We start from the raw sequence: 19,227 nt of genomic DNA, 5'->3' as shown, positions 1-19,227 counted from the left end.
TCTACCCTGCTTTGCAAGAGAGTCACACGGTAAAACATGTCAAAGAGCTCTGAATCACACAGCTCTGTGTGAATGTTCTACAGGGTAAAAATCTTTCCTCCCAAAACAGAAAGGGAAAAGGGTAACTTCTAACTTTGAATCTAAAGATACCATTACAGCACTCCCCAGTGTGTGCCCCATCTCCTCTGGGGAGCGGAGAGAGGAACTGGTCCTCATGCAAACAAACTTAGTAAGAAACAAGCATCCAGAAAGGAGGATCAGTTAATTACAGTGCAAGCTCTCTTCCACAACTGCAGTGATCCCAATGATTATGTCCCTCCAGACCCCTATTTCATAATACAAATGAGCCAAAACCCACAGTGTCAAACATTGGAAATCCATTCAGAGCTTTGTGGCTCAAGCCAAGGTTCATCTGCTGCTGGCCAGCTGCACTGCAGCAAGTAAAACCAGGTCACCCCCAGGCCTGATATCCTCTTGTTTCAAGGGAGTAGCCAACACAGAAACCTGTCTCCTTTAGGAATTTCTTCTCACCAGATTCATAGCTAGGCTAGGATTAAATACTGGGCCATATAATAGACTGTCCTATGTTAACATAAAGAAAAGGTCCTAATGAGTAAGAGACAAACCCAGCTTCGCTAGCACAAGTCCTCTCCAGATGTGCAGCTGTTTCCCCAATTCCCTTTTATTCTGGAGTGCTGGCAGCCACATGGCTGTGTCACAGGCAGACCTCTGTGTGCCTGGGAGGCCTGAGAGCAGCCTGATCTCCAGCCAGATGAGAAAGTGATCCATCTGCAAACATCTGCTCAAGCCAAATTTTTCCCATAACAATCTTAAAAAAAAAAATCCCCCCCCACAACCCAAAAATCACTTATTCCTCTGTGCCTGCTGCCAACACAGGCCCTTGGGGGCGAAAAACCAGCCATACCACAGGCTGACCTCACTGCAGAGCAGGGACCCAAGGAAGACCATCAGTCTGATCTCTTGCAAACCCAGCCAAAGCCCTGCTCAGCATCATGTTCTCAAACTGCAGTAGGCACAGCCCCTTCCACAGGGGCTCTGCTCTGGCCTAAGCATAGACGGGACTTGTGGCTGTACAACAGTGCCAAGGGCTAAGTCCCTCAAAAGCCCCCTGACAGCTCTTACAAGTCCAAACTTGCAGCACTAGGTCCAGACTGGGAGTGGTTGCAGTTAACTTTTATAGTTCAGAAGCAAGAATTGGGTCCAGAACACTTGTCAGTGTCTGCCTGAAAACCAAGAGCTGCTCTCACTGAGTGCTGAGGAGCTTTATACTCACATTGCAGAAAAGAAACAGGGAAGGAAAGTGTTGTTGTGATGCCAATGGAAACCACAGGTGGGAAACAGCACAGGAAGTTTTGTAATAGATAAAAACATCTTCAGTGTCCAAGGCTGACCTGTTTCAGACTATGTGAAAGCAAAGGTATGAGCAGTTTAGTGTGCACAGGCTCCCATAGGAGCAGAGGCAGAGAAGGAAGAACAGTAAAATAAGCAGGTAAAGGTTAATGTACAGAGATGAACAAGTGGAACTTGCTTGGTTTTGTGGAAGAGAAACCAAAACTCCACCCCAGCACCTCTCTAGTCTCCAGTGCAGGCAGGAGAGCAGACGCAGCAGTCCTCAGTATCTCAGCAGCCCATCTGATGTACAGAGAGGGGCTCACCACAGTCATATCCTGTCCTCTTGGGCACTGCTATTGAACCACAGCCTGCAGGCAGCCTCCAGAGAGCCACAAGCCGCTCAGGAAGCTCCAGCCCTTTACCTTCCCTTGATACACAACCAGACCTGGAGCCCCTTCCTGAACCTGCAGGAGAATCAGAGTGACACTCCACACATTCCAGCCAATTCACCAACTCCACTGGAGCTGCCCATGGCAGCAGAGATGGCGACAGTGTCCTTTGCTCACTCATTTGCCCACATGTTGTCTCTCCTCCTTCCACAGCCTCCACTGTCTCAGAGCCAGCTCTTTGGACTCAACTGTCCCTCTGCGGCAGACTGCTTCTGCGGCAGCAAGTGCTGGTCTTAGGTGACCTGGCTAAGGATGCTCACTAGATGGCAACAGCCGCCAAAGCAGACAGACTCCAGAGTCCTGGATGGTCCCTGCCCAGGCTGATTCTGGCAGGACAAGCTCAGGACATGCCAGGAATCCTGTGTGGCCATGGCAGACCTAGGGAAAGACTGACTGAGGGGTGCCTGTATGTAACAGGGGAGTCACTCTTACTATGCTGGCTTCTCCTCCAAAACACTGCTGTTGAAATCAGGATGTGCTATAAGGAAATCCAAAGGTTGGCTGAAGGATCAAAGGACAAGCAGGGACAGTGCTGCAAAACTGCAGCCAGATCCTTGGTGAACAGAGCACCCTTCAGCTTGAGAGTCCACATGTACCACTGTTGTACTGCTAGTATCCATTATTGCTATAAGATCTGCAAAGTTAGATTTCCCTCCATCTTCCCTGTTTAATCCAAACCTCTTAATTCACTCCTGCTCCCCGATCCCTGCTGTGGAGTTCAATTTTTCCTGCTTTTGATAAAGTGTAAAACAAAGGAGAAGCCTTGCAGACAGGGCTCATACTATAACAAACTCAGCCAAGATGTAGCAGCTTCAGAAGACAGATGACTGCCAAAGGTTGGATTTTTCAAACCAGAGCAACTGAGGTGTGAGGATGAGAGGCAAAGAGAGCACTCTTACACTCACATCTGCCTTCCACCCCTTCCACATGTACAGAGATAATAAATCACTTCTCAGCACCCTGAAGATTAAGCTTAGAGATCATTTGTAGTGTATGACAAAGAAAGCGGAGACTTGGATTCATTCCATGACTTGCTCTCTACCATCCCAGTTCTTTTCTTTTGAGAATAGGCTGGAACTCAGCCATCTGCTGCCAATCATTTACTGCTTTCTTGGCCTGACATTGAACAGAGCAGCATTTCTTTCATTTAAATCAAACCACATGGCTGCTGGAAAAAAGAAAAGCCTGACCCAACACAAGAGACCTTTATATAGAACCTGAGATCTAACAAGGGAGGAACTCTCCGCTCCTCAGTTTCAAAGTTAAATCTCACCTCTAATGAAGGTGAGATTCCCTTAAGAAGTCTCAAGAAATCAACAGTATTTCCCACTAACGGAACTTCTGAAGGACACAGAACCATTTCTACCTGTATTTGAGGCAGGGTCAAAGTGCTGCTGTATAAAACTTGGAATTGAACATTCCCAAGCTTAAGGATATGAGGCTGGGGGTCATTCTCTCACCAAACTTCCATATGAACAGAAACAGCTTCCCAGCAAGGCTGTGAGATGTCCCTGCCTGGTTTTATAGATACTAACAAGGGCTTTATTGGAAAAGAAAACAGTGGAGGTGCCTGTGAAGTCAGAGGTGGTCAGATCAGCCAGCAGACAGCTGACACTACAGAACTGCTACACAGACAGACAACAACCACCAATTGTTCCTTTGGAGCTCTGGAAACCTGTCTCCAGAAAGAATGGAAGAAATATCATTAAACTGAGGAATAAAGAGAGAGTGAAGTCTTTACCTTCTACAGCTCTGACAGGGTAAATTATAGATAGAGTGCAAGAAGAAAGTTTATGAAAGGAATGTGTGTAGAAAGCAGAGCTAATGCAGTCACAGAATCAATTTCTAGCAAAACCTACACCCCACCACAAGTTACCTTCTCTCCCTACTCTCTCCTGTTTCCTGAAGCCACTCAGGTTACTTCACAGATGTTATCCAATCCTGCTTTAAAATGCTCCAGTGATGAGGTTTCCATTGATCCTGCAAAGCTACTTCAAAGCTTGAAGACTCAAAATTGGACTCTTCCTCCCAACCCACAGTGTCCAACCAAACATAACTGTTCTTAACAGGTCCAAATGACATTTGGCCACCATCGCCCTGGGAGGTGTGTAGGACCCTACAGCTCCAGGCTGGGTTTGAGAGCACACACAGTACCTTGTACCAGCAACTGCCCCATCGTTCTTGCCCAGGGGTTCATCCAGCTCCACACCACACCACTCTCCTTTGGCAAAGTCTGTCTCTCCCACGTAGCGCACAACTCCTGTCTTTGTCCCACCAACCTGTTGGAGATAAGATGACAAGGGTTAGAGACAGCAGCACTGGTACTGCCATGCGGGACTGATGTAGTTACGTGGGGGAGGGAAGCCATCAGTGTTTTCTGGTTCAGATCTAATGAAACCAGAACAGATAGTTTTCTCATCAAGTTCTTCTAGCACTGAAGATGTCTCTCCAATAACTACAAGCAAGTTGACAAACTCCCACTTTTGGATCTGCCTGCCCAGAAGATGTCGGAACTAATACAATGAAAACTCATTTCAAGGTGCATATTTCAATTGCACAGAGTTACTTGTGAGGCCATGAAGGAGTTTAAAGCCCTCCAAGCACAGCTTATACCTGCCTTCTGTAAAGAACCAAGAGCTGCACTAACAGTTTCAGTCCTGTGCTTCTTCAGCTGGCAGTTCTGAGCTACACTGGGACAGGACATCAAAAGGGACAAGCTGAGCCAGGAAGGCACTTACCACTCTTCAGTTTATCCCCACGCAGGCTTTGCTAGGACACAGTGAACAGCCCTCCCAGCAACCCTCTCAAAAATAGAAGTGTTTCATAGAGAACCCCCCTGGTTTTACCTACACATCCTCCATCAATTCACAGTACTGATGTGCACATGGGGAAGGGTCTCGTCTCACTGCAGGCTTCTGGTAGCACAGATTTTTTTTCCCCCTCCAAACAAGAATAAATCACACCTTTTGCCCCTGTACGTACATGTAAAGCTTTCAGTGTGCCAAGTGAACTCTAGGAGAGCAAAAGACAGGAATATATGAAGCTGTGTTCTGATCACTGCTATGAGAACACATGGCACTGAGCAGCAGCTGCCTCCACCTTTGCACTAGAAGCTCCCACTTAGATACTTGTGCTGGGAAAAGAAAGATGGAAAAGTACAAGCGTGGTTCCAAAGGTTCATACTTGTAAGTACACCAGATATGATTGAAACTTGTTTTAGCTTATCTCTGCTAAAACCTAAGTTCAAGGAAGAAAGCTTTAAAAATGAGTTTAAAATTAAATTTGCAGCTTTATCTTGAATGACTTGCAGTTATTAATTTCCTTACTATTAAATTTTACAGAAACAGGTATCAGAGTAATGTTCTCCTAGAGAAAACAATGCAGAAACCTCTAGTGATGTGTATTCCACGGCAGGGATGTTACAAATTTACCAATTCCAAATCCCTAAATATTCTGAAAACTGCTAAGGCAAAGGAGAAAGTTTTCCCAGCCTAAAAATAACTGTACCTGAATGGGCCAGAGAACACAGCTCTGATGTCTGGGTCCTACCTCCAGCCCTGGAGGCTGCACTGCAGCACACGGCTCCAGTTAGTCTGCTGTGATTTCTCTCACCAGGGATTCGAAGGGCTGCTTATGAGAAAAGCTTTGTTGATGTTCTCCTCTTTGCTATAGGAAGGAGGAAAATCTCTGCCAGCAGGAAAAGCATCACAAGAAAGCTTTCTGGTCCTACACTGTGTTCAGGTGTACAAGATGATTCAATTTCAGTATTAGGTTCTTGGCAAGTGACAGATTTCAGCAGTTGCAGTGAAATTCTTGATCACTCACAGTCAAACAGCAACCCCTCTTTTGATTTGAGTTTATACAGATTTCGTCTCTTAATATTAATGCAATGATTTAATGTCATTCTAATACATTTCTTTAGCTGCAAGTTGAACTCAATGTAAGTGTAATTGATCTTAATGTCATTTATAGGAACTACCACTGCAGGTAAGCTCCCTCCAGTTTATTTTTGTTGAGTTTTCATGACAGATATTGAGCCACAATTCCTTCACCAAGCCGCAGGATTCCAACCCCACAGACCCTCATATAAACACCTTCAAAACCTGAGGAGCTCCCTTCACCAGCAGGACTCGTACCATGCTGTTCTGGGGCATCTACCAGAGCCACACTCCTCCATCCACAAAACCAACAGGACCACTCAGTTACATCTCCATAGATATTACTATTTTGAGAAGGCTGTTTCCAAACTGCAGAGAAAAGAACTAGACCTATTAATTTAATACACACATTATCTAATCAGACCAATACTAAATCTGCACAGTAAGAGAGCAGGTCACATTCCTACCCAAAAGCCATAACATCAGTGAAGATGCTAAGCACAGATCACCTGCAACACTCCCCCAGACAACCATGTGATTCTCTGCTTCCAGAGCAACGTGGTTTATTTTCTCTTTCAAGCATTAATTACTGCCATTTTTTCCTATATAATACATCCTCACCATACAGAATTACCTTCTCCCAAAGCCAGAAAGGACACACCTGCTCTCCAACAGCCTGCTAGGGCTGGCAGTACAGCCAGAAGCAAATATCAGGCTGTCACACTCACATGCCAGCACTCGACCCTCTTGTTGAGCTCCCCATCTTTTGGCAGGCACACAGAAACTCTTCTGGATGGAGAGCTTAGAAAATTCATCCAACTCAGACGTGCAGGTTTATTCAGCCTTGATAATCCTCTAATGCTTCTAAAATCAATAATGTGTTTTGGGAGAAGCCAGCTGGCAGGTTGTATCAGTGCACAGAACGGTCCCATCAAAACAGAAGGGTTTGTTTCTATCAGACTCCTCAATAAATCAGAGGTATCACCTTGGAAGGAGGACAAAAGGCAGCTTGTGAAAGGCAGGGAGGTTAGCAATTGCATAGCACAACTCCTGGTAGCTCACAGCCACCCCTTCTGCCTATGCCTAGCTTTGATACCATGCTCCACAATGAGTATGAAAGACAGCCCAGGGGGATGGCTCCTGCTGCACTAACATGACTGACAGCATCACACTAGAGACCAGAGGATTTCCATCCTGTGAGCACTGCAGCCTGCTATTAGCATCAGTGCCAGCCTGAGACATGGAAAACGTGTCTGCGTGTCTCAGCCTGGCACATTAATCAGAGCCACAATCACACCTGCAACTTGCCAAGTGCCCCAAGTAAAGAAACAAAACTGGAAAGGACAACCTGTCTTTTTCATACAATCCCAGACTGGTTTGGGTTGGAAGGGACCTTAAAGCTCATCCAGTGCCAACTCCCTGCCACAGGCAGGGACACCTTCCACTAGAGCAGGTTGCTCCAAGCCCCTGTGTCCAACCTGGCCTTGAACACTGCCAGGGATGGGGCAGCCACAGCTTCTCTGGGCACCCTGTGCCAGCGCCTCAGCACCCTCACAGGGAAGAATTTTTCGCTACAGCATGAGACAGCAGAGAGTTAGCATGGCTGCCAGCAACTCAGCTCCCCACAGCAGCTCAGACACACCAATGGCTTTTAAAGTTGGCAAGTTTTGTTCAAAACCAAACCAAACTCCCAAAATTTTTCAGAGAACCCTTTAACAGTTACCTTACCAAAACTATTACCGAGATGATTCATTCCAAGAGAATGAGATTTTGCCAAATGTAAAGTGTTACTTTGTTTTGGGGAAAACAGACAAACAAACAAAATAAAAAAGTAGCTAAAAATAACTCTTTCTTGAAGCTCCAAAACCCAGAATCAACATTGACAGTGTTACAGGAGTTTCTGGTTTTGGAGTGTATTTTGACCAGCATCAATGTTCCAAGTTTCTCCATTTCAGGTAAACCACTTACGATTAACTTCAAACAAGCTCACAGTGATCCACCTTCTCCAGCCAGATTCGAGCAGCCTGAGAGCCACAGGCCTCTGAGCTCCTGGACAGTTCAGGTCCAGACTGAAGTTCTCTGCCTCAGCAATCCAATGCCTTTTTCACACCTTTGACTCAAGACCGTCATCCCAATCTCATCTGAAGTGACAGTCTTGGGCTTGACCTTCACAACAAAATGAAGCCAGGAACATTTAACAGGTTTGTATGCTAACTGGTGAGTCAAAAAAGCAATACGCCCTCATTGAAGGGCATCCACATGCCTTCCCTGCTAACTACGGTATCACTGACATCATGATTTACTATAGTTTTCTCATCAAAATGACAAAACTGGATCCAGATCAGTATCCCAGGGCTGGAAAGACACTGATGCTGATCCTTCCAGACACTGCCTTTATCAAAGCTGCTAATATATCACTGAAACAATTTACCAAATTAGCATCAGGCCACATCTCAATGTGGCTGCTTCAAGTCAGACTCCCTCCAGCCTGTGTTTGCTCTTTTCCCTTACGTCCTCCCTGCTCACCCCACAGCAGTCTCTTGCTCTCAGCAAGAACCTCTTAAGAGCTGTCCTCAACCCAGGGCTTGTGGGCAATGCAATGTGTCATTCAGGCCAACAGGGACTGCTCCCCATCATGAGATGCATGGTCCAGGAGTCAGCAGCGAAACTCTCCTACTGCTCGCCTGTGGGAGGAGAAAGGAAAAGGACAGGGGGAAAGGGCAGACACAGGACACCTTTCTACTTTAAAACTTAAACTACTTTTAACGTGCAGCATGTAAGCTTACTCAACAGTGTTACGGGATGATACTAACAAGAAATTAAAGCTTGCCTTTATTGAACAAATGCTGCTTGCTGTTGAGCTGTAGCTGCAGGCTGTATACAGCGTGTAAAGTGAAACAGCCACCCTTTCCCTTTGGGGAAGAAGGGGTATTTCTCTCACACACACACACTCATCCACCCAGACAGGGAGCCTGTTTCCACACAAGCTGAGAGAGGTAGAAGCTGCGTTTTCCCACCACGCACAGTTTAGCTCTTCCAAGTATCAATGGCAGAAGATTGCTGTATGAGACTTGATTTACAGAGGGTGCTTTTTGCAGCAGCAGGAGGGTGTGGGTCCAGCCATTACAGATCACATGAAATAATGATCTGTACGTACAAGGGGTTAATGTGCATACATGTGGAAATGCGTGCCACTTCCTGGGACTGTGTCCCACCTGATAGCCAGGAACAGCATTCACCTAGCTGGTGGTAAGGTGGGGATCTGGCTTGTGGTCAGGTTTGTCTGTAAATACAACTTACTTCAGGTGGCCATTAGCAGTTTCATCTGACCAGATACTCCCCAAGTCATCTCTGAATGCCAGAACAGGCTTTTAGGATGAAGAGAGAGAAGCTTTTAGGGTAAAGGGAGAAAGATGCAGCCAGGAATTACAGGACATCCCTCCCTATGTGAAGTTACAGGAATTTTTAGAGTTTCTTTTAATTGAACCACTCATCTTTTTGTATCCCCACAGCCCAAGTCAGCATTGCACAGGGATGAGTCTGACAGCACTGCTGATGCAAGACATTTCTGCACATTTATCTTTCAGGCATCATTGAGAAAATAATGTCCTAGGGATGTGGAGGAAGAGGAAAGCCTAGAATTACAGCATCCCCTCCTGAGCCTCATACAAAGTCCACCCACGGTAATAATACCATTTGTTCCACCACAGGCCACTTACAACTCCTATTTAATGACAGAGAGTGCACACAGAAGACAAGGACTGGCCAATGCATCAACCTAAATGAATAGTTAGGAGGGTGTGTGAGTGCACAAAAAGCCTCCAAGGGTTAATGTGGCAGCAGTGAAGGGTGGTTGCTTTGGGCTTCTTATTTCCCCTTAGTTTCACTGCAGTGACAGGGAACACTCAGGCCTGTGACAACACCAGTCACTGTATTTCACACCGTGGAAGGGCAACAATCTTAGATAGCAGGGAAAGAGCTTGGACTAGAAGACCTAGATGTTTTCTTGTCTCCTGAATCCTGCAAGCAACTGGAAGACTGCACTTCCTATTGCCTGTCCCAAACCTCCTTAGAGACAGAGCTCCATCATTCCCATGCTCCCAAGCAAAGTCTCGGGCTCTGCTGTACTGTTACACAATCTAGTCATGACACAGTGTCCTTAGGGACCGAGCTGAAAACAGGCAATGAAATACTGAAAACGCCTTCCCTGAAATTACTACTAGAACTACAGAAGAGGATCTGCCTTTTCTTACTGCCTGGTTTGCAATAAGGAAATCACTTGTGATTGTTCATCTGTAAAGCCCATCCAGGAGCACTGCTGCTCCTCTAAGACCCCAGGAAGCTAGGAGACCTCTGCTAAAGAGCACAAATCCTTCCTTCATAACACCTCATTCATATGCCTTCACAGCAGCAAGGCTTCAGACTCAGGCACTGAAATAGCTCACAGCAAGCTGGCGGCAGCAGCACAAGTAGTAGTTGTCTCTGCCCAAGGAGAAGGGCTCAGGCTGCAATTTTCCTCACTGGGGAGCTTCTAATGGCAATGAGTTTTCACTCAGGTGGTTAAAGGCTTTCTGCAGCTTCAGGCTGGCACAGCAGGGTTAGGGCAGGGGCGGTGCTGAATTTATTCATGAGAATTTTCACTTGCCAAGAGCCAGAGATTGCAACACACCACAGACAAAGAGACTTTGCAGCACAGAGAGGAGAAAGTGATTCAAATCACACACTCAGGAGGGAGCCCAGAGTCTGTTTTCACCCACCCAGCCAGCCTGCCACAGCAGTGCTGCCATCCAGCATCACTCCATTGGAATCTCCCCACTAGAGCTGCTGCTGCTCTTCCAGCATCTGTTCTGGCTTTGGCCACCTACAAGCTGTAGCAAAATCACACAAGTAGAATGCATCTAAAGGGTATCTGGGGCAACCCCCGCCTCATCCCAGCAAGAGTCAATCAGCCACTGGGATATAACCTGGCTCTTAAATAGTCCTATTACTACATTTCAGTACTGAAGAGTGCAATCCCAGTCAGGACAAGGAAGGCTAAAGGCCAGAATACCTCTATTAGTTATTATTATTTAGACTGACATACAGAGAACAGCCACTTCCTTTCACCTTAAGAAAGCAACCAGGTGGTTGTGGAATGTGTTCAGGGTGGAATGTGTTCATGTGCTGAGAAAGCCTCCCCAAAGCATGTAAAATACATTTTCTTAGGGAAACAAAAAACCCAACACAGCAGAGATTCCTCCCAAGCAGAAAATGCTCAACTGCTCCATCACTCTGTTTCCATCTCTTCTTTCCCTGGAGAAAGGCAACAAGCCAGCCTCACATTAAATGCAGCACTCCAGCAATTACCTTACTTTGGGAAGCTCCATTCTTACTAAAGCAAAGGTTAGTTGTTCCACATTCATTTGCCAGACTTCAAGAGATGAGTTTTACAATATCAGAGTGGCTGTTTCACCTCTTTAATGAAATTTTTGCATCTCTGGGAGAAAATCTGAGTTAGAAAGTGCCAAAAGCAAATATTATCTAATTCTTCTAATGGAAAGCTTCTAATGGAAAGCCAAAAGTTACTTTTTGCAACTGCTAGTGCCAAAAAGGCAGAACTCACTCACTGAAAAGCAAAAAATGTCTTCAAGCTATAATGGACTCAAGTGAGGTTAAATAAAACCACTAGCAGGGAATGAGCACAATGCAGAGCAGCCTCACAGGCCTGGAAGGGACCCCTGCAACCTTGTGCTCCATTCACTGAGCAGTTACAGAACACACGTGTCCTCCCTCACTTGAAAAGCCTTTGGTGGATCCCAAGTGCCTAAAAGCCATTCGCAAATAAAAAGATAATCTTTCATAAAAGCACAGACTAAGAGTAATAAAGACAACTAAACCTGTACCGAGCCGTAGAGGACAAGAGCAAAGATTTACTCAGGGAATTTGAGGCAACTCAGGTTAATCCAGAATTATTGCGTATGTATTCAAGCACTAAACATTATTAGCTGACATCTCCATTAGTGAAAGCAGCCATCTGCCAAGCCAAGCACATGTTACTGAACTTAACAGCAAAATTCTTTCTTCTTCTTGTCACTGATTATCTGTTCTTTTCCTGGACCTCTACTAATGCATGCAAACAATTCCCAGTGTAAGCTGAGCAGTCCTGCTAGAGACAGCGAGATGCTGAGCTCATTCCAGATTTGCTCTTGGAGCCATTTATTACACTAACAAATGATAGCACAAATTTTATCTTCTAACATCTGGAGTGGATAAATCAGCAGGCAGGGAGGGAGAGCTTTTAAGGATGCACCCACCTTACAAACAAACAAAATCCCAAACAAAATTACCCCTAATACCCCCATAAAACAACTCGACAGAAGCTAAGGAGAGAGATACTAACAGTTGGTATTGCCTGAGTATGCTGAACTCTCAGTCTGGGTGGGCCACACTGAGGTAAGAGGACTATTAAGTGGATAGACCTTGCCCCAGGAGAAGAGAGAGGATAAACATGAAGTCTGGAGAACACTACTCCATTGCCTGGCTGGTTGAGAAAGAACAGAGCCAAGTTTACCACAGATTTTATATTTTGCAGTTTACCTTCTACAACTGCTTCTCCTAAAATGGGAATCAACTCCATGAGCTTGAGCTACAGCCTGCCCAGGGTTGCTGCTATCACCAGCAGAAAAACCTGCTCTGAGACCACAAAGGATACTGAGATTGCCTCTGACACCCCTCTGCACACACTCCTGATTCACATCAGCTGTGGAGCCAAGTTCTACCAAACCCAGTTATTAAACAGATGGCAAGCCTGTCTACACTTCCCTGCTACCACTATTGGTATTGGAACCTGGTGCCCCAAAAAGGAAATGCTACACAGCTGATTTAAATGGGAGCCAGATGGCCCAGGATGTACAAAGACTAACCCTCTGCAACCCACCATCACAGTTGGTCAGTCACCTTCATCTTCTGGATCCAGGGATATTACTGGGGATATTGCAACAGATCTGTGCTCAAATGCTTGGCTCTTCCAATATTTGATATTACAGTACGTATCATACACACTAAACAAAACTAAACTCTTTCCCAGAGCTGCAGAACAAAACTCATGCTTTGAGTTTCCATGAGTTGTTATCTTTCTTTTCATTCTCCACCTCCACTGAAAGCATTACTCCTTTGCTAGGACACAAATGATGCTAAGCTTGATGGCAAACTTCCAGTAAGCCACACTTAGTACTAAGTGTGGTATTTTGGCTTAAAGTCATCAGGTACTCTCTTCTAGACAATGAAAACAGCAGCAGCAATCAGATGTGGGGAACCCATCCATCAGTACAGTGATCTCTCCCAAAGTCCTGCCCCTATATAAAAACAATTGCAAGTTCCCTTCTGTACAGGAAAGGAATTAGCGTTAAGTCCAACATATAAAAACTGAAGCACCAAAAGGGAAGTTACCAGCAGAGTATGTACAGCCACATGCAACAAGACACTATATTGCAAATTACTCAAAAGCCCCAATACACACCATTATGGAGAGTATCTAAATAATCATAAATGATTTTTCTTCTATTTCCCTCTCACATCTGATTTGCCTTCTCTCTGACCTCATTCTACTGCTCAGGACTTATTCCAGAGCACTTATTCTACTGGACAAGTTCTCTTGCATCATGTGAAAGAGACATGTCCAGAAGACACAGCATCCCAAATAACAATGAATCATAGGATCACGAATGGTTTGGGTTGGAAAGGACCTTAAAGCTCATCTAGTGCCAACCCCCTGCCATGGACAGGGACACCTTCCACTAGACCAGGTTGCTCCAAGCCCCATCCAATGCAGAAGTTCTACATCTGCTTGAACCAGGCATTCCCCTTCCAAGGCCATGGTCTGTCCCACACCTCACCACCAGTTGTCCTCCTTTTGTCTTGTCCTGAACCTGACTGGGTAACTTTTGGAAGGGGCAAATCCTTGATCTTTGCCTTTCTAGGGAGACCCCACAATCAACTCACCAGCACGCGATCTCCGAGCCGTAAGTCCTTCTCCCCTTTTTTCACAGACCCACTGTCCGAGAGGTTAGATCCAGACTCGTTGCCCGTCTTCATGGCGCTGTTGAGGACGCTCTCCCGCAGGGGGATGACACGACTGGAGAGAGGTGGCGTGGCTGTTCCCGAGTGCAGTGACAAGTTCTGAGCCGTCAGGGAGTCCACGGAGGGGCCGTCGCTCCCCAAGCCCTCGGCCACCGGCTGCCGCGTCAGCTTGGACGGTCGCGTAAAGATCCCCTGCAGCGGCTGGCATTCAAAGTACCGCACTCCACCGACAGAGCCGTCATTCTTACCCACCGGGTCATCCAGAACAACCCCTGCCCACTGGCCCGGAGCAAATTGCGTCTCCCCAAGATACTGGATCACACCTGGCTTCACTCCATTTACCCAGACGCGTTCGCCCACCACAAAGTCTCCCAGGAAATCATCGCCCACCTCGGCAACCTTTGAACCCGACTTCTCGGCGCTGGTGGTGGAGGTGGTACCCTGCTTGTGTAAAGGTGAGCCTGTGAATCAAGGGAAAAGAGGTTTTGGTATGAGGAGAAAATCCTAAAAGGCAGCCAAAACACCAGGAAAGGGCATTTAGAGAAAGGAAGCATCTGGGACAACAACTTAGGTTGCAGGTTAACACTGAGTGAAGGTTAAAACCTGAGTGACCCCGTTACTTACACATCTTCCTTATTTACTTACAGAAATCTCCATCTGCTGCCCAGGCTCTGCAGGTCTTGCACACAACAAAGAACCCACTCTGTGTCTTCATCCCCCTTTACAATGCCCCAGTCCCACCACAGCACCAAAGGGTATTTTGCGTGGCAGTACTAGTGTGAATAAGCTCAAAAAGACAGGAGTGGTGCTAAGTCCTTCAGGATCAAAAGGAGATCAAGAACTGCTGCTTTGAAGAAAGGTGCCAAAGTCATCCATTCATCCAAAAAATAATAAAAAAGTAAGAAAAATAAGTACAAGGCGCTGATATTTTAGTACCTGGTGCTACAACTCCTCCATGTGTTTGGATACAGACAAACAGTCCAAGTATTTAGAGTCCCACCAAGGGCACTAATAGCTCCTGTGGGACCACGCAGCTGCCTTTGCAATCTACTCGGTTTCCCCAGCTGCTGCTATGCCCTTTGCTGGAGCAGAACCCAGCAGTGAGCAGACACCTGGGGTATGTTCAATATAAACAGCATCTCTCTAAACAGGAAGCATCCACACCCCCCTGCATGCACAGCCTGCCAGGGCTGACACACCATGCACCAAGCTCAATAAAACCCACAGTAAAGAACACTTATTCCAGCATCAGCCCATCGAGCTGAAGCCAGATCTCCAGAAATGCTTCCCTGAGCTGAGAGAGGGAAAACTGCAGGTGCTGGAAATTCACTGTCCCACTCACTCTTCAGCACACCCTTGATTGGCCAAACTCTGTGTAATACACAAGGAGGTCCTGAAATACGTGACTGGTGTCTGAAGTGGAACAAAGACAACCCAAGCAAACAAGATCGCAGGACCCAACTCATGCCAACGCCACTGTCAAACTATCATAAACTGGGCTTTCAGCCTAGGCCCCAAGGAAGGAAAGACAAGGACATATGGACTTCATTAAAACCCTCTGAAGGTTAAAGGGGGAGGTTAAGTAAAGCCCTAAAAGAAACCACACAAGAGATTGCAGAATTAAGCTTGAAAAATAAAGATCCAGCAAGTCGTGGATCTTCATTCATCCTCAGCTCTTGGTAGCACTGAGGTCCCAAGTATACTTCTCCCCACAGCTGGTGTAGGGGGTGGGTGCACAAGACTTGGTCCCATACATCCTGTGCTCAATGAAAGCCACCTGGGCTCTTCAGTCAAACTTTAACCTGAAATTTCCGGGTGCCACCAACCAGAATAGCCTAAAGCCCACCAGGAAGAGATTTTTCTTTGCTACTGGAATAGGCTGACAGAGAAAGCCTCAGAGCTGCAGAAACAAGCCAGACTCAAGTGCTTGTCTGAAATGAACTGTGAAACCTGTTCAGCCTCAGCCACCGCTGCACAATTTCTACAGCTCTTTCAGAAGTAATGGGCCTGAGAGATAAGGTTCAGCTTCTAGAAAGCCTGAAGAATATAAAAACCCTCAACCCAAGATACCTCAAAGCTTTGCTAAAGGCCTAACGTCAGGGGAAAGAAAAGAGCACCAATGCTTCAGTGCTAGCATAAAGAACTTACAGTTTCTGCTAAACCAGCACCAAGAGCAATTAATATTGATACTTTGGTTCTCATTAGACTCCAGAGTCAAGGCTCTTGACAAATCCCTATGGCACAGTTGCACCAGCTTGTTTGTGGCCTCTTGGAGAAACCTTCTCTTGGCCTTTGGGCCCTACTCTGAAAGTTTCCTCAACCTTACATGTTCTGCATTAACTTATTTTTTTTGGAAATACCTGACATTCAAGCCCATGTTCCTCTCAATCTTGTAAAAGACAGTGTGAGAACATGAGGTCCATTAGAGGGATGGCATTACACCCAAGAATTGGTTTCACCTTAAAAAGTGAAAACCAAAAACTATAAGGATGCTTAGAGCTTTTGATCTTTACAAAAGGCTTTAAATAAGAAGAGATAGGAGGGAAACAGGGTTCCACCCATATGAACCATAAAAACAACCATAAGCAGAAAATAAGGCCACCATTTTCATATCAGTGCTTAATAGCATAAGACAGTAAAGAAGCCAGATTAGGAACCTGCAAGTTACATTAAAGAGACTTTTAGTTTTAACAACCAGAGATGGCTACAGGGGTTTATCACCAACAGCATCTGTGATATGTACCTCTCTCCTTCCATCGCTATGAGAATAAATTAGAAACACAACTTCCATCCTGGTTCCATGCTCAGCAAAGTGCCGCAACACACAGATCTCATGCTGCTGGCATGTTCGTGAGACACATGTGCAATGTGCCAAGCACAACAGACAAATTCAACTCTACCACACAGGGAACTATAAGCACAGAAATTGGGGGGCTCTGCATCTCTATTCACATAAGATCAAAGCTGGTTTTCTAGTCCTACTGGAGCCTGATTTCAGCACGAGTCCTTATTACAGCTGTTAGTTAAGGATCAAGATACAGGTTACATTAGCGCTCACAAACACCTCTGCAATGTGGCTTAGATAAGCAAACCCTTCAGCAGTGAAGCTCAAGCAGAGAAAGGCAGGAAGGCTGCCCAAGGCTGAACAAACAACGCAGCAGGATTTAAAACCACGTCTAGACTCACCATATTTCACTGTGAGAGCAAACACCTTCAAAAACTGACATGGACCAGAACAAAAAAAGAAAAGAAAGTTCATTAGATTTTTGGTGCAACATTGTGTTCCCTCAAAAGCCAAAATTTTAGTGGGACTTTATAGCCTCCGTTGGTTTTAGGTGCCTGTCTGACAGGCAGGGCTGCAACTACAGTAATTATAACATCTCAGGGAAACCACCTAATTGCAGGCTCCAGAGCTGAGCAGCTCAGTCGGAAGCATTATTGGTCTTTAGCATGAGGTGAATTATTCAGAAATAGGATTTAAGTGAGGCACTGCCAGAGGTTCACCTTCATTATGGCCCTGTTGTTAAAACTTAGTATTTCCATGACCTTCATTACCCACATATAAAATAACAAGTAAGCCACCAATTTTCCTACGGTGCAGCTAAGAGGCTTTTGTGCATTAGGTTTTCAGAGGAGCCAAGAGCTAAACTCATCAAGCTAAACTCATTCTTGGCTTCAGGTCTTGAAGGACCCATTAACTAGATGGCCAGACAACACCCAGAGCAGTCTAAGTAGACTAAGCTCTGATCCTTCCAGGTATCTAGTCACCAGCCCTTCAGAAGGCAAAACACAGTGATGAGGAACTTATCTTTGACCCCATGAGTATATGAGGATAGTCTGAAAGAAAATCAGCTGACAACTCTGCTCTCCAAGACCTGACATCTGGAGTTGCCTGCTCTCCAAGCAGCTCTCACAGCTTCAGGGAAAGCCACCAAAGAGCCTGGGATTCCTGAGCTTTCTCCAGCCTATGGGCATCCAAAGAGCTTGTCTATGCCTGCATCACTTGGATTTGTTGTTTCTGGTCAGACCCCCTAGTTAAACACCAAGTTCCAGGAAACACTCTGGCAGCAAAGTGAGGCTACAGATCTCAGATATAAACTTGAGAAGTTCCACAAGAGAAACAAACCCAACAAAATATAGACTGATCATCTTCTACTTCAACCCTGCCATTACCTGGTGATGCTGATCAAGAAGCCACAGGAACTCTTTGAAGGTGACTATTAGGCACCCAACTCAGCAGCTCACCTGGAAGCCATCAAAGAGGAAAGCTCTTTCCTTCCTTGGTCCAGGAGGATCTCCCTCTGCTGCTCTGTCCAACACAAACCTCACTTGCCAGGACTGGAATAGCAGCTCCTCTCCCTCCCTCTCATGGGGACCAGGCTCCAAGATACAACAAGCAGTAAGCAGGATCTCTTCCACTTGGGCTTTCCAACTTTAAAACCCTATTGTGTGCCCATGGGCCAGCTCATTCTTTTCAGTTTAAATGGTCTTCCTGTAGCTCACAGCTTTCAGGGCTGAACAACAACTTATAAATCAGTCATACACACAGCATCCACTAAATGCACATCTTATCCAACTCTAAATCTCTATTTTCCCTTCATAAAGTGCCCACATGACACATTCATAACAGCCACAGCAGCCCTGGTGCTTAGGACCCCCTCTTATAAACTTGTCTCATCAGTTTTAGGGGTCCACAGTGACAGAGTACCCCACAGTGACAGGGCACCAATACTTCAGGAGCCAAACAAATCCCTATCAGCCAAGAGCTGGAGAGGTTAAAAGTTTTAACTGAAACTTCAGCCTGTTCTCATGGCTCTCATTACTGTGCCAATGAAAGCCATGTGTCCAAAATCCCTGGAAGCAGGACTCCCCCTACAAACAGGACAGACTCTTCCAGCTCTTGGAAGTGTCTGCTGTAGGAAGGGGTGAAGAGAGCTTTGTACAGTACAGGAGCAGGAGTCCCCCCATCAAGTAAGCTCTGAAAGCTGAAGCAGGAGGAACACAGCACTTGCTCTGCAGCAGCAGCAGGAATAACCTTCTTTGCAGGATCCCTGATGAGATGCTCTGCCTTGTGCTATGCCTAAGTGCCATTCACATCCCCCCCCCCCCCCCACATCTTCTGACCTCCCACTGCACTTCAGTTGCTCATTTCTTATCAACAGGCAATTGAACCAGACGGCAAAGGAAACTTGTTTCTAAAGGGGAGGAGGGAGAGGAAGAGAAAAATAGTTTAGCATGAGAAGCTAGTGAGTGTTGGCCACGTATTTCCTACTCCCTGCAGAACCCTTTTGTAATCTCACTGCTCCCAAGACACATGCCAGGCACCCCAACTGCCAAAGGAATCACAAATGCAGCCTGTTGTGTTGCCATGGGAATCAGGAGACAGGCAGTTAATTGATAAAATGGAAGCACATTAGGTTGAAAGGAAGAAAGAAAGAAAGAAAGAGAGAGATACACCAGAGTAGCATCTCACGCCAGAAAGGAGGGAG

General features: G+C 46.0%; 1 protein-coding gene across 3 annotated transcripts in view; it reads right to left on the bottom strand.

Moving 5' to 3' along the window:
• Window positions 1-19,227, bottom strand: part of CLIP2 (CAP-Gly domain containing linker protein 2) — a 74,412-nt gene that overhangs the window by 24,900 nt on the left and 30,285 nt on the right. For all 3 annotated transcript variants that reach the window (XM_030472324.1, XM_030472325.1, XM_030472323.1), the window contains exons 3-4: window positions 13,661-14,199; window positions 3,957-4,081 (exon numbers count right to left, since the gene is read on the bottom strand). In XM_030472324.1, coding sequence (XP_030328184.1) covers window positions 3,957-4,081; window positions 13,661-14,199 — 664 coding nt within the window. The remainder of the gene's footprint in view (window positions 1-3,956; window positions 4,082-13,660; window positions 14,200-19,227) is intronic.

Source organism: Strigops habroptila, assembly GCF_004027225.2.
Source record: "Strigops habroptila isolate Jane chromosome 13 unlocalized genomic scaffold, bStrHab1.2.pri S16, whole genome shotgun sequence".
In the NCBI taxonomy this organism is placed as follows: Eukaryota; Metazoa; Chordata; class Aves; order Psittaciformes; family Psittacidae; genus Strigops; species Strigops habroptila.
This window is presented reverse-complemented; position numbering and strand designations above follow the sequence as displayed.